Source organism: Pholcus phalangioides, unplaced genomic scaffold, assembly GCF_987345545.1.
Source record: "Pholcus phalangioides strain wild (caught in Gottingen) unplaced genomic scaffold, Ppha-v1.0 ptg000009l_1, whole genome shotgun sequence".
Lineage (NCBI taxonomy): Eukaryota > Metazoa > Arthropoda > Arachnida > Araneae > Pholcidae > Pholcus > Pholcus phalangioides.
In genome coordinates, this window is record NW_028301602.1 from 36,965,913 (window position 1) to 36,992,305 (window position 26,393).

General features: G+C 33.6%; 1 protein-coding gene across 4 annotated transcripts in view; it reads left to right on the forward strand.

Moving 5' to 3' along the window:
• Positions 1-26,393, forward strand: part of LOC149083003 (uncharacterized) — a 96,238-nt gene that overhangs the window by 60,996 nt on the left and 8,849 nt on the right. For 2 of the 4 annotated variants that reach the window (XM_089236053.1, XM_089236055.1), the window contains 27 exons: positions 384-554; positions 662-826; positions 990-1,104; positions 3,468-3,652; positions 5,015-5,136; positions 5,236-5,305; positions 5,468-5,628; positions 7,326-7,434; positions 7,574-7,705; positions 8,250-8,470; positions 9,936-10,050; positions 10,776-10,931; positions 11,298-11,446; positions 12,561-12,705; positions 13,132-13,344; positions 14,193-14,399; positions 16,240-16,344; positions 16,666-16,818; positions 18,167-18,334; positions 19,481-19,774; positions 20,923-21,135; positions 21,222-21,383; positions 21,871-22,088; positions 24,058-24,181; positions 24,378-24,461; positions 25,808-25,932; positions 26,083-26,191. In XM_089236053.1, coding sequence (XP_089092179.1) covers positions 384-554; positions 662-826; positions 990-1,104; positions 3,468-3,652; positions 5,015-5,136; positions 5,236-5,305; positions 5,468-5,628; positions 7,326-7,434; positions 7,574-7,705; positions 8,250-8,470; positions 9,936-10,050; positions 10,776-10,931; positions 11,298-11,446; positions 12,561-12,705; positions 13,132-13,344; positions 14,193-14,399; positions 16,240-16,344; positions 16,666-16,818; positions 18,167-18,334; positions 19,481-19,774; positions 20,923-21,135; positions 21,222-21,383; positions 21,871-22,088; positions 24,058-24,181; positions 24,378-24,461; positions 25,808-25,932; positions 26,083-26,191 — 4,191 coding nt within the window. The remainder of the gene's footprint in view (positions 1-383; positions 555-661; positions 827-989; positions 1,105-3,467; positions 3,653-5,014; positions 5,137-5,235; positions 5,306-5,467; positions 5,629-7,325; positions 7,435-7,573; positions 7,706-8,249; positions 8,471-9,935; positions 10,051-10,775; positions 10,932-11,297; positions 11,447-12,560; positions 12,706-13,131; positions 13,345-14,192; positions 14,400-16,239; positions 16,345-16,665; positions 16,819-18,166; positions 18,335-19,480; positions 19,775-20,922; positions 21,136-21,221; positions 21,384-21,870; positions 22,089-24,057; positions 24,182-24,377; positions 24,462-25,807; positions 25,933-26,082; positions 26,192-26,393) is intronic. The other 2 variants (XM_089236054.1, XM_089236056.1) reach the window with 1 other exon arrangement.

The following is a 26,393-nucleotide window of genomic DNA, read 5'->3' on the forward strand; positions in this document are numbered from 1 at the left end:
TTATCAAACAAAAGTGACTAATTATTTTTACACCATTTCCAGGTCTGTTTTCTTGCCTCGATGATGCTAATCAATGAATTTATAGAAACACTAAACATTAGTGATTACTTAATGATGAAAATCTCTTTTTAACCATCAATATTCGTATTTACTTAAAAAAATAATATGCAAAATGTTCCATAAGTCTGTAAATAAATTTGAAAAAATTAATTGTATAACCTAAAATTTTATTGTAGTTATCCTGTCATGTGTCAGATGATAAAAATGCTCGTTTTAGTCATTTTAGTCTTCATCATAGTCTTATGCTTATTTTTTCTTTTGCATGTGAACTATTTATTGTTGATCTTAGAAATAATTTGTTTTTATTCATTTTGTTTATTTAGCTGAATTCCTTTGAACAAATGTGCATTAATTACACAAATGAGAAATTACAGCAACTTTTTAACCATACCATGTTTGTTTTGGAACAAGAAGAGTATCAACGAGAGGGCATTGAATGGAAATTTATTGATTTTGGATTAGATTTGCAACCTACTATAGATCTAATTGAGAAGGTGAATGTGAAAAAAAATTATTTGTAAAAATCTTACTTTATATAAAATGTTGGTTTTTTTTTGGTTTTTTTTTTAACGCCTAAGTATTAATAATGTATTTCTCTCAGCCTATGGGTATTTTAGCTCTGTTGGATGAAGAATGTTGGTTTCCAAAAGCCACAGTCAAGACATTTGTTGATAAATTGGACACTTCTCATTCTATGCATCCAAAATATATCAAGTCAGATTTTAGAGCCAATGCAGATTTCAGCATTATTCATTATGCTGGCAAAGTATGTTTTATTTTTTTATATATATTTACAAAGTTACCTTCATTTCATCAGATTTAGTCAATGCTAAATTTGCTAAAGCAATGCAGCTGAAAAAAGTTTATTTTCCCCAAGTTTTTAAGAAAGCTTGTGTACTTGATGTCCATAATTTTTTTTTCCTGTTTAGGTTGATTACTCAGCTGATATGTGGCTGTTGAAAAATATGGATCCATTGAATGAGAATGTTGTCTCATTATTACAGAATTCTACAGATCCTTTTATAGCTCACATATGGAAGGATGGTTAGTCATAATAGATTTTTTTCAATGCTTTTTACTTAAAAATTGAAGCTCCTTAGAGAAGTTGGATACTGTGAATGTACATGTGTTCAATTTGTTATATTCTGCTAATGAAATAGCATTCACATTGCTAGGTTAAAATCTGAATTCAAGAATACTTCACATGCATGATAAATAGAACATGTTAAGAACATAACCTTTATCAAGCATATGTTTTCCCTCGTGTTTTGAACTTTTTCATTCTGGAACACATCTAAACCTGTCAAAGTTCTGTGGCCCATTTAGAAGTGTTTTGTGGGTCTTTAGTACTATGTTTGTTATAATTATGTATTTACAAATTTTTATGTTCCACACTTCAGCCTGTATGGCACACTGTGGGGGGGGGGAAACAAACTGTTTTTCTAATGTATGTAGAATTAGCAAATTCTGATTTAGATCTGCAGCACTGATAAAGCTGAATTCAAAAATCATTGGACCTAAATATATTAATCTATATACACTCATTGACATAAAAATTTACGCAACAAGAAAGAGTTGTCCAAATGAAATGAACTTTTATATATGTATATATGTAAGTACAGCATTGGCATAAGTTAGTGATTACATAATTAAAGCAAAAGAATCATTTGTTACAAGGAAAACTACAAATGAATGGATGTTCTAGTACCCTATTGGGTCACCTCTAGCTTGAATACATAATGCGATGCGAGTGGGTATTGAGGCCTACAGGTCCCATATTGTGTCCTGCATCGTCTCGTTCCACAGTTGCTGTAAGCAAGCATCTAGTTCAATCAAATTTTTAGGCTGCCTAACTTTCCATCCCAAGTGATTTCAGATGTGCTTGATTGGTGACAAATTTCGGGGTCGGGCAGGCCAAGGGAGAGTGTTAATGTGGAAGAGGCATTCCCGTGACACATTTGCTGTGTGTGGTCGAGCACCGTTGAAAAATGCCTCCTGGGGCCCTGTCATGAGTTGTAAAACTTGGCTAAAGGATGTTATGAATGTACCGCTGGGCTATCTGGTACCGTGGATGAATATTAGAGGTGACCGGGTGTCATATGGTATGGGTATGTCACTGTATAGTGAAGTCAAGATTGAGGCGTTCACCACGGGGCCCTCCACACACGTAAACAGTTGTCATCACTGCCAAAATTTTATCTCGATTCATCGCTGAAGATGATCTGGTTCTATTCAATTGCAGTCCGATCCCGTCGATCTCGACACCACTTCAAACAAAAGCAATGGTGAGTGGGTGTCATTGGTAGCAAAAGTAATAGGTGCTGCGATACCAAATGTTATTCAGCAAGGCACCTCGCGACTTGTAAGGACAGACACAGGCCTGTAATGAAGCGGCTGCCAGTGTCCAAATAGCGGACAATGATGCAGTTGGGACTGTGCATGCTTGTCGAGTGATGTTACAGTACTCTCGGATATTGGTCTGCAGAGCGTGTCCCGAGCCTGATTGCCATGCATGCAACCTCTCTCCTCCACTGATCTCAACACCACCTCACAGTAAAGTCAGATCACCCGGCTTCCATTATCCCAATGATTCTTCACCTTTCGAACTCTGACAGCTGATCACATTGTCTTTGATGGTGGTGTAACGGAATCCCTAATGAAAAAGCATCTCGCTGTAACAGATTAAGTACTATTTAAAATTCCTCTGCTTACCTTAGTCATAAGGCAGTTCAAAGGTTATATGGGGCAAGGGGCAATAAGGGCCGAACCAAAAGCACTGAAGCTATGAATGTGAAATTTAGTCTGTATTATATTTTATAACATAGATGCCCACTAAAACCTCATTTCTGAAAATTCAACCCTCAAAGGAGTCATGAAGTCTTTGAATGTTATATTGGGGAATCACTGCAGAGTAATTTTCAGATTACCAAATCCATGCGAGTGAAGCCGCAGGTAACAGCTAGTGACGTAATTTGGGACAAGCCTTGAACTATAAAAGTTTGATCTGTCTACAGTGTGAAATGGGTATACTTGATATAAGAAATAATATTTTACTGCTTCAAAATTAAATAATACATGGCCCTTGTGGATTTAAATCATTTTTACTGAATTTGTGTGTTTTGTTTTTATCACCAGATTTTATTTATATGTTTAGTAAAACTTGTCTGTAATGAGATACTGTAGGGACTTGGAAAAAATATTGTTATCGACAAGCTATCATTGTAGACAGTTTTAACATTTACACTATTTCCCATTAAATAGGAATTCTGCCGGGACCAAAGAGCATATCGATATAGACAGTATCATTATGCACAGATTTCACAGTATATATTTTCTTTTGTGAATTTTCATTGATTTCTTTCTGAAGAGCTCAATCATGTTTTTGCTCAAACATCAATTTTTCTCAGCAGCTGATATTGTTGGCATGGCAGCAGCAACAATGGGAGACACTCAGTTTGGAGCTCGGACAAGAAAAGGCATGTTCCGTACTGTCAGTCAACTTTATAAAGATCAGCTCTCAAAATTGATGGTGACACTTCGGAATACAAATCCCAATTTTGTCCGATGTATCATACCTAATCATGAAAAAAGGGTTAGTCGTCGTTGCTATTTGCATGTATACTAGAATATTGTTCTTATATCAATGCTGAATTATATGAGACTGTTAGCTAATTCAATAAGAAATGTAAATGGGTTGCGATTCAAAAAGTTGATGTTGACACATTTTTTATATTAGTTGTACTGAAGAATTTAATTGTCAGGAAAATAACGTTTATAATGCTTCTGTAAGATTCTATTGTTTGAATGTGGCTTATATATATATAAATTATTTTATTATTTGCAGTATGTATTTGTTCCTGTTATAAATAATTGCCCAATATTAATTTAGTTGGTGATTAATTAACCAATTAATTTATAAACAATAAACCAATTTAATTTGACCAATTTTTTAAATTAACTCTATTGGACAATATTAAACTAATATTGTCCCATTGTCTTTGGTAAATGATGGAGACTAGATGTGTGTGTGTGTGTGTATAAAACCATTAATCCTGATCTAATCGCCAAAAAGAGCTTTTGGAATATTTGCTTTTGGGGACCTAAGTGTTTCTTGTCTATCTAACATTGTATGTAGTAAGTGTTAGGTGATGTTTGTATTATTAACCATAATCATCTGTGTATAATTTGAATTTTGCTACTTTTTTAAGAGAATTTTATCATTTGAGTTGCGGGAGCTCATAATCTGCTTATGAAATTTCATTTATCGTTGATGAAATATTAAATAACTCAAGGAGTCTTTTTTTTTTTTTTTCTTCTCAGAATAAGATTTTTTTTGCTCATAATTTTGAAAAAAAAAATTTATGAAAATTATTTTCATAAATTAAATTTTTTTTTTTAAAATATATATTTCTATTTCAACCCCTCAGAGAAAAATAAAAGCTACAGATAATATACAATGATATATAATCTGCACAAAGAAATTTAGATGTGTTTAATGTATATAATCTATGAATTATATACAGAAAAATACAGTAGCTAATATAGTTTAACTGTTTTGAGAATTAAAAGTTTTGAATTATTTTTTTTGCGGATATTAAATAGCAAAGAATTCCAAAATTTTAAATGATCAATGAATGGAGCTGTATGTGAAAATTATTAACTTACTAAATTACAGTGAAGGGCAACTAACATACAAAATGAAAATGCATTTTAATTAAGTTTTGAATAGGGCTAAAATATAATAAACCAAATCATTTGCATTGATTTATTGCAAGAATTTCTATCATGTTTTCTGTAATAAACTCAGTGTAAAAGTCGTATTTCGATGCAAAGAAAAGAAACTTCTAATAATTCAGATCTGTTAGTACACAAACATTTTCCTCAGTTATAGAATATAGTGTCGCTTACAACAGGAAACTTGCATGTTCTTTTTTTTTTTTCAAATTTTCTGCAGGCTGGAAAAATTGACGCACTTCTAGTCTTAGATCAACTTCGTTGCAATGGTGTTCTTGAGGGAATAAGAATTTGTAGACAAGGCTTTCCAAACAGGATTCCATTCCATGAATTTAGACAGAGGTAACATCTTTACAAAAATAACAAGGTTTTTAAAATTAATTATTCAATCAAATCTATTTGTGTACAATGCATTTTATTTAAAATACTTTTCCTTTGTAGATATGAGCTTTTAACTCCGAATGCTATCCCCAAAGGCTTTATGGATGGAAAACTTGCATGTGAAAAAATGGTAAGTCATTGTCAAAATAGCTGGAGTACTGGCTGTAATTTTATGCACATTATTTATCTGAGAATATTATGTTTAAAAAAAAATCTAAGTTGTGTGTTAAGTTGCAAAATCAATGGTGTGAGGTAAAAAAATGATTTAGTTTTGTAATTTTTTTTTTTTCAGATTTATGCTCTTGATCTAGATCCAAATTTGTATCGTGTTGGCCAAAGTAAAATTTTCTTCCGTGCTGGGGTATTGGCTCATCTAGAAGAAGAGAGGGACTTCAAAATATCAGATTTGATTGTACAGTTTCAAGCATTTTGCAGAGGAGCTCTAGCTAGAAGGTAATTTATGTGTTACAAAAGTTTTAACAGTGTGAAGTAAATTTATTTATTTTCATAACTAGTATAAACATTATAAGAGTGCACCATATTTTTATCTTGATTCAAGAGAATTCGTTAGTAAAGGCATGGTTGCCAAGCTCTAAATGTACCAGACAGACTCAGATATATCAGGTGTACAAGTATGAAATGTGGATTTTTTTTCAAAAAAAACACGTTAAATTCGGAAGAATGAAAAAAAGTGCTTTATTCAAAGTATGCTCTATTGCTTATTATACATTTCCCCCATCTTTCCTGAAATTTGTGAATACTACGGCAGTAAAAATCTTCCCTTTTTGCTGCGAACCATTCATCGAGCTATTTTTTCACATCTTTGTACGAACCAAAGCAATGTTCAGAAAGTGCGTGACCCATCAATGCAAACAAGTGGTAATCGGAAGGAGCCGAGTCTGGTGAGTAAGCCGCATAGGGTAGAACTTCCAGCTGAGTGCTTCCAACGTACCGCGAACCGTTTTTGCTGTATGTGATGGAGCATTGCACATTGACCATTGAACATTGTCAAGGAGCATTTCACGTTGTTGTGGGGCATTGCGATTGGAAACAGCTTGTTGACTAACGCCCAATTGCTCTGCGAGTTGTTTTTGTGTCTGTGTAGTATCATCTTCGTCCAACAACGCTTCCAATTCCACATCATTTTTTTTTTGGCGGTTTTCTATGTTTCTTGTCTGCAACATCGAAGTCGCCACTTTTGAAAAACCGAAGCCATCATTCACACATATCTTGCGATAGAGCATGTTCACCATAAGCTTCTCGAAGTAATCGGTATGATTCAGCAGCAGTTTTCTTCAAATGAAAACAAAAAAATTAATGCTGTCCGCGAATGCTCTTTGTTCAGTAAAACTTTCGACATATTGAACACAACAATACAACACTATGCACACACTTTTCCAATTTATCACTCAAGCGCATCTGACACTTGTTGTTGACACAACAAAATGGCGCAGTGTCAAATCTTCATAGCACAAACTGCATTGGTGCACCATCTGTTTTCTGAAATCCGCATTTCATACTTGTACACATGGTATGTACCTAAAACCACTGCGTTTTCTAACTCAGTGGGTGTTCCATGTGCTGAAAACCAAATTTTTGTTCTTTTGGAGTTCTTTTCTTACTAGAGACACTAATTCACATGAAGGGATAATGCCCTGACAACCACACAAGATATGGCTGTTTCTACTCAGCAATTTGCACACCAATGTTGAGACGAGTACCATGGGAAAAATAATTGTTCAGAATAGACTTATGATTACTGGTCATGATTGTGGCCTTTTTGCTGCATAAGCAACCATAATGCGACTCTAACAAAGGCTCAATAGAATTTCATCCATTTTTATATAAGCATACAAATTTGAAATTAAACAAATATTCTAAAAAATATCCAAACTAAGTCCAAAGCTTCCTGAGAGATTCATGAGCACTCAAATTTTCTAAACTACTTGTGTGATTAGCAGTTTTTTCCCAAGTAAAATTTTAAGCTTCTAGTAGCAGAAATTTTTTTTTTTTGAAAACCTTTGTTCATTTATATGGATGATATTGGTTTTCATTTTATATATATATATAAAATTTGAGTGATGTTCTACTTTTATTTTAAATATCAATTTATTTTTTTAAACATAAATGGATTTTTATTTTTCATTAAGAAATTATCAGAAGAGATTGCAGCAACTCAATGCAATACGTATTATACAGAGGAACTGTGCTGCATATTTGAAATTAAGAAATTGGTCATGGTGGAGATTGTATACCAAAGTATGGAACATTTTATTTTTAGATATAGTGCACATTTAATTTAATTCGAATTTTTTTATGTAAATGTAATGTAAATTGTTTTGGCATGTGAATATTTCTGCATTCTAAATCAGTTAAAATGTTTGACTTTCTAAATCAGGTGAAGCCTTTATTACAAGTAACCAAACAAGAAGAAAAACTGAATGCCAAAGAAGATGAACTGCGTCAAGTGAGAGAAAAAATGGAAAAGGCGGAAAGTGAAGTTGTAGAACTAGAAAAGAAATGTGTACAAGTTGGTATTTTTAGAGTTGAATTTAGTTTTATGCATTTATTATATAAATTTAATTTTTATGCTTACAGTAAGAACTGCCAAGCCGTATTTTCGAGAAATCTGAGTTCTATTCACTCAACAGTTAAAAATTTAGCTTTTTGCTATGAAAATATGAGGTACCTGCAAAGTTACCCTACCAGATTATATATTAGCATGAATCTCTATTTTGTACTTAGAGAAACTTCAATCCAAGATCCTTATTTTTCTGGAGGGCAATAAATTTTTTGGCATTGAATCTTAATTTTTTTTTTATTTTATATAAAATACTGATGTTTATTTTTAGTGCTTGGATATAATGTATATTAAACTAGACAATTAATGGAAATACTTTGAAAACAATAAATTTGGATATGCATCTCCCTGACTCTGAAATGTAGAAATTGAAATTTTTTATAGTGGTTTTGTGATAATTTTTTAACAACTTAATATTCTTCTCAAAACATATTCAAATATATGTATTGGAAATTATTCTGGGTGAAGTATATTCACACACTTCCTTGTTCAGTTGTCAGATGAGAAAAACACATTAGCTGAGCAGCTACAAGCTGAAACAGAACTCTGTGCTGAAGCAGAGGAGCTCAGGTTAAGGCTTCAGGCCAGAAAGCAAGAGCTTGAGGATATTCTGCAAGATTTAGAGGCAAGAATCGAAGAGGAAGAAGAGCGAAATCAAAACCTTGGAGCAGAGAAGAAAAAACTGCAGTTGACCATACAAGACCTAGAGGAGCAGTAAGTATAATTTGCTTTATGTATTTCTTTATAGCTTGATATAACGTAACTCCTGGGGGCAGAATAAAGGATTTAATGAGTAGGATCACTAGATAATGAGTTAAGCTCAATTACATCATTATGCAGGGAAGGATCTTTAAAAACTAGTATAATAAATGGGTTAATGTTGAAATTGATTGACATTTTATTCATTTCTGACTGTATTTCTTCAGTTTTATCAGCTTGAATCTCGATACAAAAGTATTTAACCTTTTTAGCTGCATTGATGGGATATCTCACCTCCTTGAAAGCCTCTTATTTTAGCAATGGACAAACCTAGTCACTTTATACAATTTATTTCACATTGGAACATTTTTCCATATATCCCATTTAGTTTGCACCTGCTGAAAATAGAAAGCCAACTTCATTGAAAGAAAGATAAGGTATTTTGAAGGGGTCAAGGATTTCTGCTGTGCCATTTAGAAAGTTAAGGAATGTTTGTGTAGTCTTTATTTTTTCAACCAGCTGTTTCATTAGAAAGGGTCTAGCTTTAAATCCTCATTTATGGGTACAAATTATTAATATTTAAAAAAAATAAAACTTTCGGGCTAATTATAGAATCCTTTTTGAGAACTGATTGGGCTTTTGTACAAAAATCTCCAAATCAGGTTTTAAACTGCTTTTTTGTCATTTCCATTAAGTAAACTTGAATTTTGAACATAATTATTGTATATAGGTCATGTGCATCTCTTGATTTGTATTAGAGTATTGTGTACATCTTGTTCTGCAATTGTTTGCTTGATTACTATATATTTCTAAAATTTCAATGCTTGTTCAAAATATCTGTCCATGTTTTCAATATTCAGATTATCATATGAACACTTGCTAACTCATTACTCTGAAAAATTGTATTTTTTGGTAATAAGTAATTTTTTAGTTGCAGATTTCATAACATTAAAAATAAAAGGTGTAAGCAAAAGAAACTTACCATGAATTGTGGAAGATTTTAGTGTTCAGTGATAACACCCATATAACATATTATAGCAGTGGTTCTCAACCTTTTTGTTAAGCTGTACTCCCACTGAACTTCAATTTAAACTTTGTACCCAGTCAACTTGAATTTGCATTCTTGCATCCTCTTTAATTAATATATTTAAAATTATCAACTGAAATTTATCCAGCTCAGACCGTATAAGATTGCTTGCACCAAAGGTGCCACTTTTGTTTTCCCATTTTTAGGGTGTGATAATGGATGTCCATTTAAATATACTTTGTCTTGTAGAGTGATTCTGCTTATTTTGAATTATTTTATGTGCAAACAAATGCATTTAGAAATGAGGTACAAGACAACAGATTTAGGTTTTGTTATTAGGTCATTTATTGGTTCACAGTAATTTTAACATGTTTAGAGGAACTTTTGAATAGAAATAAGGATTTTTGTAATAATTTAAATGGTTGTTTTACTACAAGTATATATTTTCATCAGGCTTGAAGAGGAAGAAGGCACCAGGCAAAAACTTCAACTTGAAAAAGTTAATTTGGATTCAAAAATAAAGAAAATTGAAGAAGAGTATGCTATATTGGAAGATGGTAATCAGAAGGTATATAATCTTGATTTCTCCATGATTTGAAAAAAATGAAACCATTATATAATGTTACGCTCTTATTTTTGCTGTTATTTAATACAAGTTTGTAGCTTATTGAAAGTTGCATCATAAGGTTTTCAAAAACCATTTTATTTATTGCATTATTTGAAAAGAACAGATGCCCCACATACTGTTACCCTTTTAGTCAACATACAAAATCACAAAATACGTTATAAATGGATATGGCATATTGCCATTCTGCAAAGAGAAAAAACGGGCTACAATGCATGTAATACAAAAATTAATATTGTAAAAAAAAAAGTTTGTCTTCAACCAAAGGGGTTTTTTTTCAATATGGCCGTAGGACTGAATTGCTTGATGCAATCCATGTAGAATGCCAATGGGTCAAGGCCCAAGCAGTTGAGGAATTTTGTTCACATTTTAAATTATCATGGTTGAAAATTACATTAAGGAACATTTTTTTTATTTATGATTGAGAATCAAAAGCGACGACTTGTCTCTGACTTTCACAAATTCACAAAAAAAAATACATTGTTTCTGGGATCGGACCTACACAACCTATTTCTTTGTTTTAATTGGGAGTTCCAATTACTGGGCCTTATAATTTTTATTTTGTCAATAACTATTTCACCGCACTTTATGCCAACTTGATATGTATATTATTATGATACACTTTTCTTATAAGAGCATCACTTTATATTTGTATATATATATTCTAGACTCTTAAAGAGAAAAAGGTCTTGGAAGAGAAGCTTCAAGAGCTCTTTCAAAACCTTACAGAAGAAGAGGAAAAGTCAAAGCATCTGAGCAAATTGAAAGCCAGGCATGAAGCCACTATAGCTGATATTGATGAAAGACTTCGTAAAGAACAACAAGTAGGAGAAATATTTCTATTATCAAACTTGTAATATGTTTGATATTAGAATGAAAATCACAGTATCATAAATTTGCATTACGATATCTGTAAGGTTTTCATTTTTAATGTGCAATAGAAAAGTTTTATAACAAACTAAAAAAAAGTCTTTGATTACTTTAATGTTTTTTGTTATTTATCACACAACCCAGATGCTTTATTAATAGACTTGTACTAAATTAGAATCAGTTGTTGAAAAGAATACTTTTTTTTTTTAGATATTGAACATTTTTATTCAATAAAACTACACTTCTAATTTTTAAGAGTGTCAAAAAATTTATTTATAATTTTGTATGTGGAAGTGCTAGTATTTTTTTCATTTATATAGATGAGACAAGAATTAGAACGTGCGTCACGGAAGACTGAAACAGAATTGAATGATTTGAAAGAACAATTACTTGAGAAAAAACAGCAAGTTGAGGAATTGCAGCAACACTTGAGTAGACGAGAGGAGGAACTCAGCAATGCTATGAACAAGTATGTTGTTAATTATAATACCCTATTAAATATAACTTACCATAAATGTTGAAGGAAAAAAATGTGTTATAATTCTTATTATTTGAAAAGAAATTGTACCTATATACAGGGTGCGTTCCATAAGTATTGCGACCAATTTTTTCCAGACGCAACTATACACCACAGCGCCCTTTAACGTGCTGGAGGGGGCGTTAGCTTCATAACGCACCCATTCTTAGTTGGCTCCAAGCTGCCTGGAAGTCAGGACGTGCGTTCTGTGAAGCCTGTTTTGAGCTTAATGTAACACAGCGCGATGGTCCCAAAAGAGTTGACAGATGAACAAACGACATGCGAGTGCCCGGTGCCAAGAACTCTTGGAAATGTGTGAAAAGGATCCTATTTTTTTAAACTCAGTTATCACTGGTGATGAGTCATGGATTTTTGAAAACGACCCGGGGAAAAAAAAAAAGAGTTCAGAGTGGCACACCCATCGTTGCTCTGGCCCAAGAAGGCACACATGAGCAAGTCCAGGATCAAAACCATGCTCATTGTCTTTGATGTCAGAGGCATTGTCCGCCATGAATTCATACCTACCGGGACCAATGTGAACACAGCTTTTTACTTGGAAGTGCTCAAAAGGCTGAAAAGGAAGGTAGCGTGCTGCCAAAGTGACATCAAGGATGCACGGAAACTTCATCATGATAACATGCCAAGCCAGTGCCTTCATTGTCAATGATTTCCTGGCCAGGACCCATACCCCACTGGTTCCCCAGCCTCCCTACAGTCCTGACCTGGCTCCCCCAGACTTTTTTTTGTTTCCTTGGATAAAACCTTTGATTATTACAACCAATGATTTGAGCCTGGATGTTTTCATCCAGGCTCATGTTACATCAGCTCTAAAGGACCTCCCAGAGAAGGCCTTCCAGGCCTGGAAACACCGCCTCCATAAATATATCGATGCAGGAGGGTGCTATTTTGAAGATTTTTAACTAATTGTACAAATATGTCCAATAAATGATTTTTTATGAATTTGGTCTTCATATTTATGGAATGCACCTTGTAGCAGGATATGGGCTTCTTCAGTTTTTGTATGTTTTCTGATTCCATTGATTACATGTGTCTTGCTTATCAATAGATGTGATGAAGAAATGGCTGCAAAAGCACAATCTCAGAAGATGTTAAGAGATTTGGAGAACCAGTTGGCAGAGGTACAAGAAGATTTGGAGGCAGAGAAAGAAACACGCACAAGAGTTGAAAAACAAAAAAGGGATCTCAATGAGGTAATTTTTTTGCTCACTTGATTAGTAATGGGTCTCACTCAATAATTGAAATTTCCAGGTGTTTGGGAATTAAAAGCTGTCACATTAGAGAAAGATAACATATAGGCAGAAAAACTACTAATGAAGCTAAAATTGAATTCATTGCAGTCATTTTGTTATAGTAAAACTGATAAATTGGGTGATTTTGCATAATTACCAAACATATTAGAAAGTTGTGATAAATTTGCAATACATAACCAAAATTTGTCAATGTACCCATGATTATGTATAATTCCCAGATCATGTTCTCGTATTGGTGAACTCATAAATCATCAATGAGCTTATTCATATTTGTTAAAACTTCAGTCTAGGATGGTGATAATACGTAAACATTATAGCATGAGCTGGAAAAAAATTATATGTGTCTCCTTTCTGTCTTTTCTCTAGGAATTAGAAGCATTAAAAAATGAGTTGGTTGATTCTCTGGATTCGACGGTTGCTCAGCAGGCTTTGCGAACCAAAATGGAAGAGGAGTTAGCTTTACTTAAAAAGACACTTGATGAAGAAATGGTGGCTCATCAAACTCAGGTCAATGACATGAGGCAGAAGCATACTGTTGTGGTAGACAAGTTGAATGAGCAACTGGATTCTGTTAAAAAGGTAATTGTTTGTACTCACGCACACTGATCATTAAAGAACTGAAGAATATATGTACTGTCATAAGTTTCATTTCAAAATAAGCGTGTCTAGAGATAACCTGCTTGATCATAAGGTGGATTCCACTCTTTCTTTTGCATGCCATACAGCCTGACAACAGATCTGCAATACCATTTAATTTGGAAGCTGCTCTCCTGTAATTTTCCCTTGCAAAATTCTAATTTCTTCAAACAGTTTTGTAGAAATTAAGTTCTTTAAACAGCTTCAAAAGTTTTCATCTCAGTGAAACAAATAGCCAGTGACTCCTTTAAATGAGCTGACCAAAATGTTTTAAAACAATTTGTATATATTAGCAGCTGGGCAAACATTAATTCTAAACTATGATTATTGTAAATGGCTTGTAATAATTATAAATCATGAATGCCATAACCATTGCATGTGTGGTTCTTGCTAATAGCATTGGTATTTTTCATGTGCTTTAATTTCATGAAGGCTTGATAAAGATATTGGTATCATCAAAAGATATATTTACTTGTTAAAATTTCAAAATTTAGTGTAACTTTGAATTTTAAATGTGCCTGGATTTCTTTTTAGACTTTTTTCCTCTATTTAATTTAGCTTCTTCTCCACTCTAAATCCATAGTTTTTCATTGTTTAATTGGTATTATTTATTATGTGGATTATTTATTATGCTCTAGAATCTGGAGGATAGTTTTCATCTCTTTTATTTAAAAATTACACATTTATAGCTGCTTCAACAGCATATATAGCAAGAAAGAAGAGCACATTGATTTTATAGTTTTATCCTTGCACACTTAATTTGGAATAAACTTTTCTGTTTCTTTTTGTAGGCAAAAGCTGGGTTAGAGAAAGCAAAAGGTCAACTTGAAAGTGAGAACAGTGAAATGTCTTCTGACATACAAACTCTCACTTCCACCCGCCAGGAACTGGAAAGGCGGAGAAAGCAGTTGGAGAGTCAGCTTCAGGAATTCATTGTGAAACTGTCCGATGCAGAGCGAAGTAGAAGTGAAGTTCATGATCGAAACCAAAAATTGCAGGTAAATCATATTTTAACTAAGTTCAATCACTTACCAGTTTAAATTAGTTTATCATTTATTTTTAAAATATAGAAGAAATAAAATGAGAGAATATTTTTAAAGCATAGGTAGATAAATTCTGGAAGAAAAAAGTTAGCATGAAACAATAGAATTTGAAATTTCACTTATTTAATCAATGGACAAGTCGAGATCAGGGGTGAAAAAAAATAAAGCCTTCTCAGGGAAAATTATGAATAGTGCTTCGATATAAGGTGAATGGAATTGGGAATGTTCTATGTTTGTGAAATTCAAAATAGAAATTATAATAGCAATATCAGACCTGCCAACTCTCCCGATTTAAGCGGGAGACTCCGGATTTTTCATCTTTCCTCCCGCTCTCCGGATTTGTTAAAATTTCTCCGGATTTTGGCAGAAAATTAGATTTTAGCCGATCTTTCACATTGTCGTGGCGTCAATAATTACCATCGTCGTTAGGGAAAACACCCAAAGAGGACAGCCGTAGTCATTTCCATTGAGCAGCCGTAAGAAAAAGTCTCTATGACCGCATTTAAGCAACTGGCAAAGACGCGACTTCGTTTTAGTAGTATTTATCGGCAATAATTTATCAGGGGGAAGCCCTTGGTTGCAGAAATTCCTGTATAATCGTTATTGTATTCCATTAACAGCCGTGTGGTAAACACGTTTTTTCATCCGCAGCTTTGTAATATGAATTTTTTAAAATCGTTTCTTCCGATTAAACATCTTCAGAAAGAAAATATAAAACTTTAAGCTATGTACAGTTAATGTGATAGCAAGAAGCAAAGAATTCATATACCCAAGATTATCAATCACTGATAGCATCCACGAAAGGAAACACATACTTTATGAACAGTATGTAGATGTGATTTCTCTATTCTGCATGGAAAGACTGGCATGGAATTATATTCTTCTCAGGGGCAATGCAAAACCTGCCTTGGGGGGGGGGGGGAAGAATGTAACTTTTTCTTAATTTATTTAAAAAACAAAAAATTTCGAAAAATTTTTTTATGAACTTTTTTTTTGATTGAGTCTATGAATGTCGGGGGAGGGGGGAAACCCCCGTCAGGAGAATTTCTGGATTTCAAAAGTTGGCACGTCTGGCAATATTATATTTTCTTACTAGATTTCAGCTGCAATAATAAAGTAATAAGTATTTTAAGTACCTATCAGATTTTTTTATTGCCTCAATAATAAGATGCCAGGGATTTCTTCAACCTTGGTTTAAACTTTATCGCTATTAATTTCTGATAGGGTTGGACTATATCTGGGGTTCCATCACAGGATTTAGTGAAGTGATACGAGTATCTAGAGCTGAGAATGTATCTCAAATGATACGAGATAAGTGGGAGGGAAACAAGAAAGAATTGCAAAATTATGCAAAATCACTTGTATAAAAAGAATCTTCTGTTATGTTAAGAACAATAGATGCAAATATTTTAACACACTCTAGATATGTGAAGTGAACATAGGAATATAATATTTAGCAATCATAACTTGTGCAAAGTGCTATTAGTGCAAAAAGTTAGGTAAAGGATTCTGTAGATGAAGAATTTGATGTGAAATCAAAGCTTTGTTCATCTGTCACTATATGGGGTTGGTAGAAGATTGCTCTGTTATAGTTCTGGTTATTTTGTTTAGTTGCTTTCAGGTTAGGAAAAGTTTTTGGTTGCATTGTTGAGGTGGCGTTCTTTTGTCATCACTTCTTAGAAGGTGTGGGAAAGCTATTTTTACTCCCATGAACTCAGTCAAATCTGTTGTGTGTGTGTGTGTGTGTTTTCTTGGTATTTATGCAAAAAAACGTATTTTTTTCTCCGAATCTTAGGTAGAAGTAGAGTCTCTCAATGTTCAGCTTGAAGATATGGAAAATAAAACTTCACATGCCACAAAAGCTCTTGCTGGAGTGGAATCTCAACTGTCTGAATGTCAAGTATGTATTAGAAAAATTGATATCATTTACTTCTATGCACCCACAACTTTATTTTGATCTATATTGTTAAAATGTACTTAATCATTACTTAAGTGTACATGTTTCTTTTTTCCTCTAACTTCTTAAGTTTCTTAACTAAATTCTTCCTCTAACTGCAAAGGTTTTATTGCGACTAATTCATTGATCCGAACATTAAATATTGATAGGGTTTTTTGCATATCTAATTTCTTTATTTTTTGTTTTTCTTCAAAATTTTCATTCTAGCTTATTTTCTCAAGCTATGAATAATGAAGATATATATATATTTATTTATAATCTTAGGATCAACTACAAGAAGAAACACGGCAGAAGTTGGCTTTGAGTTCTCGTCTGAGACAGTTGGAAAGTGAGAAGGAGGCGCTGCAGGAACAGCTAGAAGAGGAAGAGGAGAATAAGAAAAACCTTGAAAAGCAAGTGATAACACTTAATTCTCAGGTAAAAAAATTTTTGTTTTTCATGTGTGCAATATATTAAAAGGACAACACTGTATGCAATATATTAAAAGGACAACACTGTATGCAATATATTAAAAGGACAACACTGTATGCAATGTATTGAAAGAGAATAGGTCCCAGAAATATAATTCATCTCTGAAAACTACTTGCATCCTCAAAGTCGTATATCCCAAATCAAATTTGCCTATTAACAACAGGTAGATAACAAATTTAAAGAAATTTTCTATGTCCCTAAAGTCAATTCCTATGTGATTCTGTGTGCTAAACACAAATCTGACCATTAAAAATTCTGGATTAACCGGTTTTCTTCATAAAATTATGCATTTAACATATATATATATATAATAGTTCGATATAAATACATTGTAACAATAGGGAAAAATAACAAATACGCGAAAAAAAAATTATAGAAACCTCGTAAATATAGACACTATTAATGTACGTAAAAGAAACAAATAAATACAAACGGAAATATATTACGGCACTATAGTTCATTCATCAGGGCTTCTACTCATCTTACTTTTCTTACTTTTTGATGAAATGGACTATTGACATTTTCTACCTGTAAGTCCAGTCTCCACAAGGGGCAGGATGACGAGTTTCTAGTCTGACATTTCCAGAGATCAACCTTAATAAATGTACTTGATGTAATCAAGTTCTTAATTTGTAAGCCACTTTTCAAAAGCAGCGGTTCTCAACCGGTGCTCCACAGAGCCCTTGGGGACTCTCCAGGGGCTCTGCGGCTGCTTGAGGAAAATAAAGTAAAATTTAAAAAAATAATACTTTTTCTCAGCCACCTCGTTGGGCATTTGCCTGTTGTGGCATTGTATTTGCATAAATAGTAAAAATAAATCGGTAACTTCGATGGATAAGGGGCCATTCAAGTATTACATAAGCAGATTTTTAGCCATTTTTGACCTCCCCTCCCCCCCTTGTCAGCAAAATTTCGACAGCAGCTTACAATATTTCATGTCTTCAAAAAGGGTGGTTGATGACGTAAGCAACCTTCAAACTCCCCTCTCCCCCCCTTGTCATCAAAAGTCAGCAAATCCAAAACCCCCTCCCCCCTCGATGCTGACGTAATACTTGAATGACCCCTAATTAAAAAATTGGGCAACGGGGCTCCGCCATAGAATTTTTTTACTTAAAAGGGCTCTGCGAGTCAAAAAAGGTTGAGAACCACTGTTCAAAAGTGTTGTCAATTTGATAGAGATAAAGTGAAGTTTGAAGTGACTATTATGTTACCTGATGTTTTACCACATAATTTTTTAAATTTGTAAATATGAGTTGATTATGTTGTATGTTGAGTGAAGCCTTATTTTTTTCAGGTCATCGAATACAAGAGAAGAGCAGAAGAAGAAGCCTGTGCAGCTGCAACACTTGAAGAACAGAAAAAACGCCTAGTAAAAGAAATAGATGTTTTAGAGCAGAGATTAGATGAATTCCAATCCCTGAATGATAAACTAGAAAAATCAAAAAAGAAATTGCAGTCTGAGGTAAGAAATGATATACAGGGTGTTTAAAAAAATCACCCTATTTGAAATATGTATATTATGAAAAATATTGAACACATATAGACACTTAAGATTAATTTTATATTACATGGCTAATTATAAGGTTTTTTACAAACGAAATTTTAAAGGTGCTCAATATGTCTACCTTAAGATGACGGCATATGACTATACGGTAGTCAAATTTGTCCCAAGCTTTTGCGAGCATGTTTGCATCTCCTGCGAGTGGACTTCTGTGGACTACACGCACAAAACTTTGTCAGATGCGCTCCACATTTTCTTCTGACATGCAGGGATGGCCAGGGAATTCCAATTTACACACACACAGACAATCCATCTCTCAGAATTGTTTGTACCATCACCTAATACTTTGAGCGGTAGGACGTTCAGTAGGGTATTGTCAACAAAAAGCACAATGAACAGTTATGGATGCACACTTTGCGAAGCTTAGAACACAAAACTATTTCTGTTGTGCAGTTACCGTCTTGACAAACAATGAAGTGGCAGCCGAAGGAAGAGTGTTAGCTTTACCCGTCAGCAACTGCTTAAAACTCACCATGTCCCTTTTTCTACCCATACATTATTCGATCAAAACAGATTAAAAGCTGAATAGTTATGATTTTTTTTTTAAATCTGATGATTCATTTTGAAACACCCTGTATATTTTACCTGCTTTAATTGTAGCTACACTGAAACCTATGTGTGATTTAACCTCCTACAGTGCAACAATTTTCTGGTAAGCTTACAAAGGTCTAGTCCTGTGTAAATCTGTATTCCTTCCCTGAGAAAAGGTTTCACTCAGACTGGTCAACTTGCACAGTATATTATATTGTGTACTAATTATGTTTCTGTGTATGATGGGGGACTTTTGGTTCAGTCATTTAGTTTTTAAGGATATCAAAAACACAGATTATTCTGCTCTTATTGATTAGGAACATTCATTATACATTTTTTTTTTTTATTATTTGGATGCAAATGAGTTGCATAATTTTTTCCTTCATTAAACAATAGATGAAAGTCCTTGAAGTCAAATTTTAGGTTGCAATAAATATATCGACTTTTTTTGGTTTGTTTAAGTGTAATTTCTATATTGCTCTGCAAGGTGTTAATGTATTTTATGTATTCTTTTAGCTTGAAGATTTGAATGTTGAACTGGACAATCAGAGAACAAAAATTTCAGATTTTGAGAAAAAACAGCGTAAGTTTGATCAACTGCTAGCTGAAGAGAAAGCGGTGTCTGAACATTTGAGTCAAGAGAAAGACAATGCAGAACGTGAAGCAAGAGAGAAAGAGACTAAAATACTGACATTAACGAGAGATCTTGAAGAAAGGGAAGAACGTATAGAAGAACTTGAACGATCTAGGAAACAGTTGCAGGCAGAGCTGGATGAACTTATAAATAGCCAAGGTACAGCTGATAAAAATGTAAGTTCATTTATTCTGTATTGTTTGTTATTTTCAGTAGTTCAACTTGTTGTTTGTCTTAGTTATTCAAGCGCATGAAAATAAATTGATAGCTAATATGTAAAAAATTTTTCTAAATAAATTAATGCTGGCGAAGGTGGGCAGTTGTCTTCAAGCCTTCACTCTCATGTGAACAGAATCCTATGCGTAGTTTGCATCTTAACTGCTTTTCTGGCATAGACAAGTTAATTAATCCCAATCCAGTTAAAAAAATACATTTTAGCTGTTTTTTTGGTAACCATAGATAAAGATTTTTCAGTCAACTCACTCTTTCTCGCTTCAATTTTTGTTTTCCTCAAATGAAAATAATAAGCAAGAGGGGTTTGACTTTTAAATGTAGCGCAAAATTAAATTAAGATTGATATAGATGTGGGCAGGTGACAAAAAAAAATCTTTTCCAGTACTTCTTCAGTTTAAACCAATATACCAATTTTGCTGATTTATTGTTGCAACCTAATGATATATCAGAGGCCAGCAAATACATTTGATTAGGAGCTATTTGTTGCCAATCCAAGGGTATTATAGATTCATAACAGTTTAGATTGTAACTGAGGAAATATAGGTTCAATTTTTTAATTTTAGAACATGTATTTACATAATCAAAGGCAAATAAAACATTTACTATCTAGCTAATATAATAAATCAGGTCAATGCCAACATTTCAAAAATTACTAAACAGTCACGTTTAGTAAAAATAACTGACATTCACAACACTTGTTAATAAAATGAAAAATGACATTTAACAAATAAACAAATTGGACCACCATGCCAAAGGTCTCATTTCTTGCATCACAAAAGAGATTTGCTCTTCATTAGCACCTTTCCACTCACAAAGACCTACTTCATTTTTGAAAGTCTAAGTGTGTGTGTCCCTCTAACATCATTCAAAAACTTTTGGTTTCTTTGTTGACAGGAAAACACGAATAATAGACGCAATAGGTTCATAATTTGTCATAAATTTTATTATGCATTTTTATTCTCTGATAGGTTTTATTCAAATGTATTAGTTGAATGTTTTCACTATAATTAAATCTTGGTCTTGTGTATCACTGTATAAAATCCATTAAGTTGTAAAAAATGTCAAATTTTTAAAAACTATGCTTCGTTAGGTTCATGAGTTGGAAAAGGCAAAAAAAAGCTTAGAAAGTCAGCTTGCTGAGCAAAAGACTCAAATAGAAGAACTAGAGGATGAATTGCAGTTGACCGAAGATGCTAAACTCAGACTAGAAGTAAACATGCAAGCTCTTAAATCGCAACTAGAGCGAGATCTGCAAGCAAGAGATGATCAAAATGAAGAAAAGAGGAAATCACTTATCAAACAGGTCAGAAAAAAAAATTTTTAAAGGAATTTTTTTTTAAAGCACATGCTCAATAAATTTCTCATACTTTTTATTTATTTTATTTGCAGGTTAGAGATCTTGAAGCAGAATTGGAAGATGAACGAAAACAGCGTGCATCTGCTGTTGCCAATCGCAAGAAGTATGAAAGTGATTGTAAAGATATTGAACAGCAGTTGGAAATTGCTAATAAAATCAAAGAAGATTCTCTGCGTCAGCTCAAAAAGTTGCAGGTAGAATTTTATTTTCTGCATGCCACCGTTTTATGTTTTAAAATTTGGTTAAAATTTTATTTCCCATCTTACCGCCATTATTTCAAATCAAAGAACACACTTTCACATAAATTTCTGCCGCATCTAATCTGGGATGTCTTAAGAGTCTCATGTGCCCCCTGGCTAATTGATTTTCTAATGCCCTAACTGACGAATTCTCGAAAAATTCAACTACTTGTTTTTCTTAGGCCCCCTCTTCTCTTCCTCTCATTCATTAAGACAGCACTGCATCTAATTATACAGTAAAAGACATTTAAAGGCAACTTGCCACACTGAGAAACACTGCATCTCTAGTATACTAAAAAAATATTTGGAATATTGGCACCAAACTTATTCGAATAATAATTAAATTATGAAACCAATGCAGTAATTTGTTTTGTGATGTGGTTTTTAAAATTCATTCAGCAATTATTTCAAATGAATCGCCTCATTTTTTTTTTTACTTAAGGCACAAATGAAGGATTTCCAAAGAGAGGTAGATGAGACTCGCCAGTCAAGAGAAGATCTCATCACTCAAGCCAAAGAGGCTGAGAAGAAACAAAGATCTCTTGAAGCTGATCTCATTCAGTTGCAAGATGATTTCGCAAACTCAGAAAGAGTTCGAAAAGCAGCTGAAGTTGAAAAAGATGAGCTGCATGAAGAAGTAAACTGCCTAAATTCCAAAGTGTATGTAGTTTACATTTGAGGCTTTTTTTTTTTAATAATTATCTTAACCTATTGCCAATTTCTATGCGTGAAGTTTTTGAATTTGTCCCCTTCTCAAACTTTTCAAACCAACTTTTCCCCCCAAAAAACTTTACTGCTCAAATTACAAATACTGATGGGAGATATATTCTACCATTTGTAGTGGAGGATAGCAAATTTGTGAAAAAAAAGTTTTATAATGGGGATAATTGCAAGGGAAATATCAATTATTATGACCACCTTAGCTAACTATGGGATATCTTGAAAACACCATGAAAGCAAGGAATGTAACAAGTTTTAATAGAAACTGTAGAAAGTTGATGAAAAGATTTCCAAAGATATAAAATAGTTTGAAACGAATGATTTGTGAACATATACATTGCTGAATCTTTAACTCTTGTCATTAAAATTACTTCATTCTCTCATATATAATCTCTCATTGTATAGGCAAATTTTTACAGCACTTGTGTGAGGGAAAAAATATAAATTATAATCTCTTGCTTTATCTCATCTTTTAAAGAATTTACTGAAACAAATTTTTAGTGAATAAGTTCAAATTTTCATTCAACATCCAGTCATTTTAATTTGATATATAGAATTTCAAAAAAAAATTTAATTTGTTATTTACACAATATTGTGTTATTCTCAAGTTATCACACAATTCGAAATTATTTTCACAATTTTGAAAATGTGGCATTATGAAGAGAATCAAGATTGTACTTGGAAGTATTTTGATTTTAGTGTAAAAATCTGGCTTTGGAAATAATGGGTACTGTCTTGAGTTGGTGATGGGAAAATTTTAAAAGTGGTCAAAAAAAAAACTTTCTCAGGCTGGATATTAATTCATAATGGCTTATAAAATGGGTAAATGATTCAAGTGGGATCATTCTTAGACAAGAATCCACTGTTGTATAACCTGGAAACAAGCCAACGAGGAAGAGCCAACAAGCCAACGAGGGAAGACATGGTTCAGGACCTGGCCTGGCCACGGTGGAGGGCTCACCCGAGCCAACAAGAGAAGATGCGTGGGTCCAGGACCTGGTCTGGCCGTGGTGGAGGGCTCACCTGAGCCAACAAGCCAATGAAGGAAAACATGATCCAGGACCTGGTCTGGCCGTGGTGGAGGGCTCACCTGAGCCAACAAGCCAATGAAGGAAAACATGATCCAGGACCTGGTCTGGCCGTGGTGGAGGGCTCACCTGAGCCAACAAGCCAATGAAGGAAAACATGATCCAGGACCTGGTCTGGCCGTGGTGGAGGGCTCACCTGAGCCAACAAGCCAATGAAGGAAAACATGATCCAGGACATGGCCTGGCCATGGCAGAGGGCTCACCCGAGCCAACAAAGGAAGACACGTAGACCTGGCCTGGCCACAGCGGAGGGCTCACCCGAGCCAACAAGGAAAGATGCGTGGGTCCAGGACCTGGCCTGGCCACAGCGGAGGGCTCACCTGAGCCAACATGGAAAGACGCGTGGTCCAGGGCCTGGCCACGGCAGAGGCTCACCAGATTCAACAAGCCAATGAGGGAAAATGTGGTTCAGGACCTGGCGCTTGGCCACAGAGAAAAGCAAAGGGCTCAAGCTCAATAGAGCTAAAGACATCAGAAGAGCTCATCGGAATAAATTGTACATTGTATAATAGAAATATGTGAAAATCTGTATATACTTTTTTTAATAATGTGCTTTTATATTAATGTTCATGTATTTTATGTGCATAATAAAGCACCAGACACCGCCCAGCCCCCTCATCTGGGGCAATGGCTAAAATTGACAATGGTCAATAGAGCCTGACAGTGCACGGTATGAAATGAAATGTATAACCTGGAAATGATAGTTGTGGGTGAGATTACTTTTCGTGATTGCAGTTGTAAGATCAGAAATTATCTATGTTATCAACAAACAAAAGCAGTTTGTTTACACAAGTTCAGTGACTGACATCTTAAATTTTCAGGTCTCTTCTTGTTGAAGAAAAACGAAGACTTGAAGCACGAATTCAACAGGTAGAAGAAGAGATGGAAGAAGAGCAAGGCAATTCAGAAGTGCTCATGGAGAAAGCAAAGAAAGCTCAAGCACAGGTTGAGATTTTTCGTATTGAAGTACATGGAAATATATGGCTTTGTTATTTATGGATTCATAAATCACACAAAGCCATGTTTTGTTCTCTTTAATGCATGTGTTTTGCATCTGAATTCTTTTCAAGTTCAATGCTGTATGTTATAATATGGTTCTGTTTATGAATGGTTACATACTTATCGTTTTCTTATTTTTCAGATTGAACAACTTGTATCTGAGCTTGCTAGTGAAAGGTCTATGACGCAAAAGCTTGAAAACTCGAGGATGCTGTTGGAAAGGCAGGTATGTGATCAAAAAAAGCTCTAATTATGTTTAAAATTTATTTTTACATTATTTATGTATAGCAACTGTATTAATTTTCATGATTCAAGTCCTTAAATCAGAATCTCCATAAGATCACTTTTTGCTTTGATCTAAATGTATTTTTTTATGGTCAAACTGTATAGAGCACAGATTTTCTAATGGTGAGATGCTGAACTTTCACAGTACCTTCAAACGCTCTTATTTTGCAATGCTTTTCCTAAGCTCTCTAGTTTCACAATGCCTCTGTCCCAAACTCTCAAAATCAACATTCACTTTCCTCTGCCCTATCTTAATCAAGACAGTGTTTGACACAGGTTATTACTGAATAGTTATAAAAATTCGAAATTTATTGTGTCTCGCTTGCAAATCTTTGTCGCTTTTCCCTGGAAGGCCAGCCTCAATTCGAAAACTCCTGTAGAGTATTAAGAAACTGCAGACATTGAAAGTTTGATAAAGAGTCATTACAGGAAAAGCCTTGATATGGGAAAACCATCAAGAAGGTCTCTAAAGTAATTGATGAGGATTTCATAATCATTGCCAATTGTACTAAGTTTCTCAGTGCAAATGGCTGTCATTGCAACAGGATCGTTTTCCATGCATTTACCCAGATCTTGGCTGGCATCAGAAAGTGTCTCAAAACTCTTAAGTTAATATTTATTTCCAATAGATAGAACTAAATTACCATTGGACAGATACTGCAGAGTGAATAACCCAGGGAACCCTCTGATATCTACGTCAGAATGGGAGCAGGGCACATCTGGTAGTAAATTAAAAGAGTGAAAATATTCTGTATTGATAGAAAAATTTTTAAAGATGGTAAAAGATACACATTATATGTATGTAAATGTTACTATATTTTATCACTGTAATGTTAAATTATTGAAGTATAATTTATTTTTTGCTAATTTTTTCATTTTTTATTAAGGAAATATAAGAATAACAGAATGCATTATGAAGCATTCAATTTCGCTGTCAAGTGAATTTCTTTTCATATTACGTATGATAGATTAATCATTGACATTGAAAAATTCAAGAAATAAACATCCAAATATGTGTGTAATACCTCCATATGTATGTAATGTGTGAAACCTCCACGCATTTTACAGCATGCCAAAAAACTTTTTTTTTCCTCTACCATTTTCTATCAATTATTTTTATTGACTTAAGTAAATATTAAAGTTTGTAAAGATAGAATCCAGTTGATGATTTTAAATCTTTGACTGCTGGTTTACTACTGAAATTTTATAGTTTATTTTGCAATTTCACAACTATATTGAACTATATATTTAATTTTTAGTTCTCATAAGTTTTTTTTTCTTGTCTAGAACAAAGAACTGAAGCTGAAGTTGCAAGATGTGGAAACATCGCAAAAAGCCAAATCAAAGTCTGTTATTTCTTCGCTGGAGTCAAAGCTGGCTCAAATGGAGGAACAGATGGAAGAGGAAACAAGGTATTTGAAAACCTTAAATTGGTTAGCGAGAACTATATCATGATTCTAAATATTACATTGTTGAATAAATGAACTAAAACTTTCATTAGTTTTTTAAATATATATATATATATATATATATATATATATATATATATATATATATTTCAGAGAAAAACAGTCTATTGCAAAATCTAGTCGTAAACTGGAGAAGAGGGTTAAAGAACTTGTGCTTCAGTTGGATGATGAGCGCAGGCACGCCGACCAGTATAAAGAACAGGTTTTACTTTTTTTTCTAATATTTCTTCTAGTCTGTGTGTACTTAATTTTCCATTTTTGTCACTAAACCTTTTTTGACATTTGAATTTGATTTAAAGCACAGTAATTTCTTGCCTATAATCCTCGGATTATGCATATAAAAATAACAATTTCTTACTGCGGATTCGTAAGCTGTGTATTAACCCTTTAAGTGGTTCTTTAAA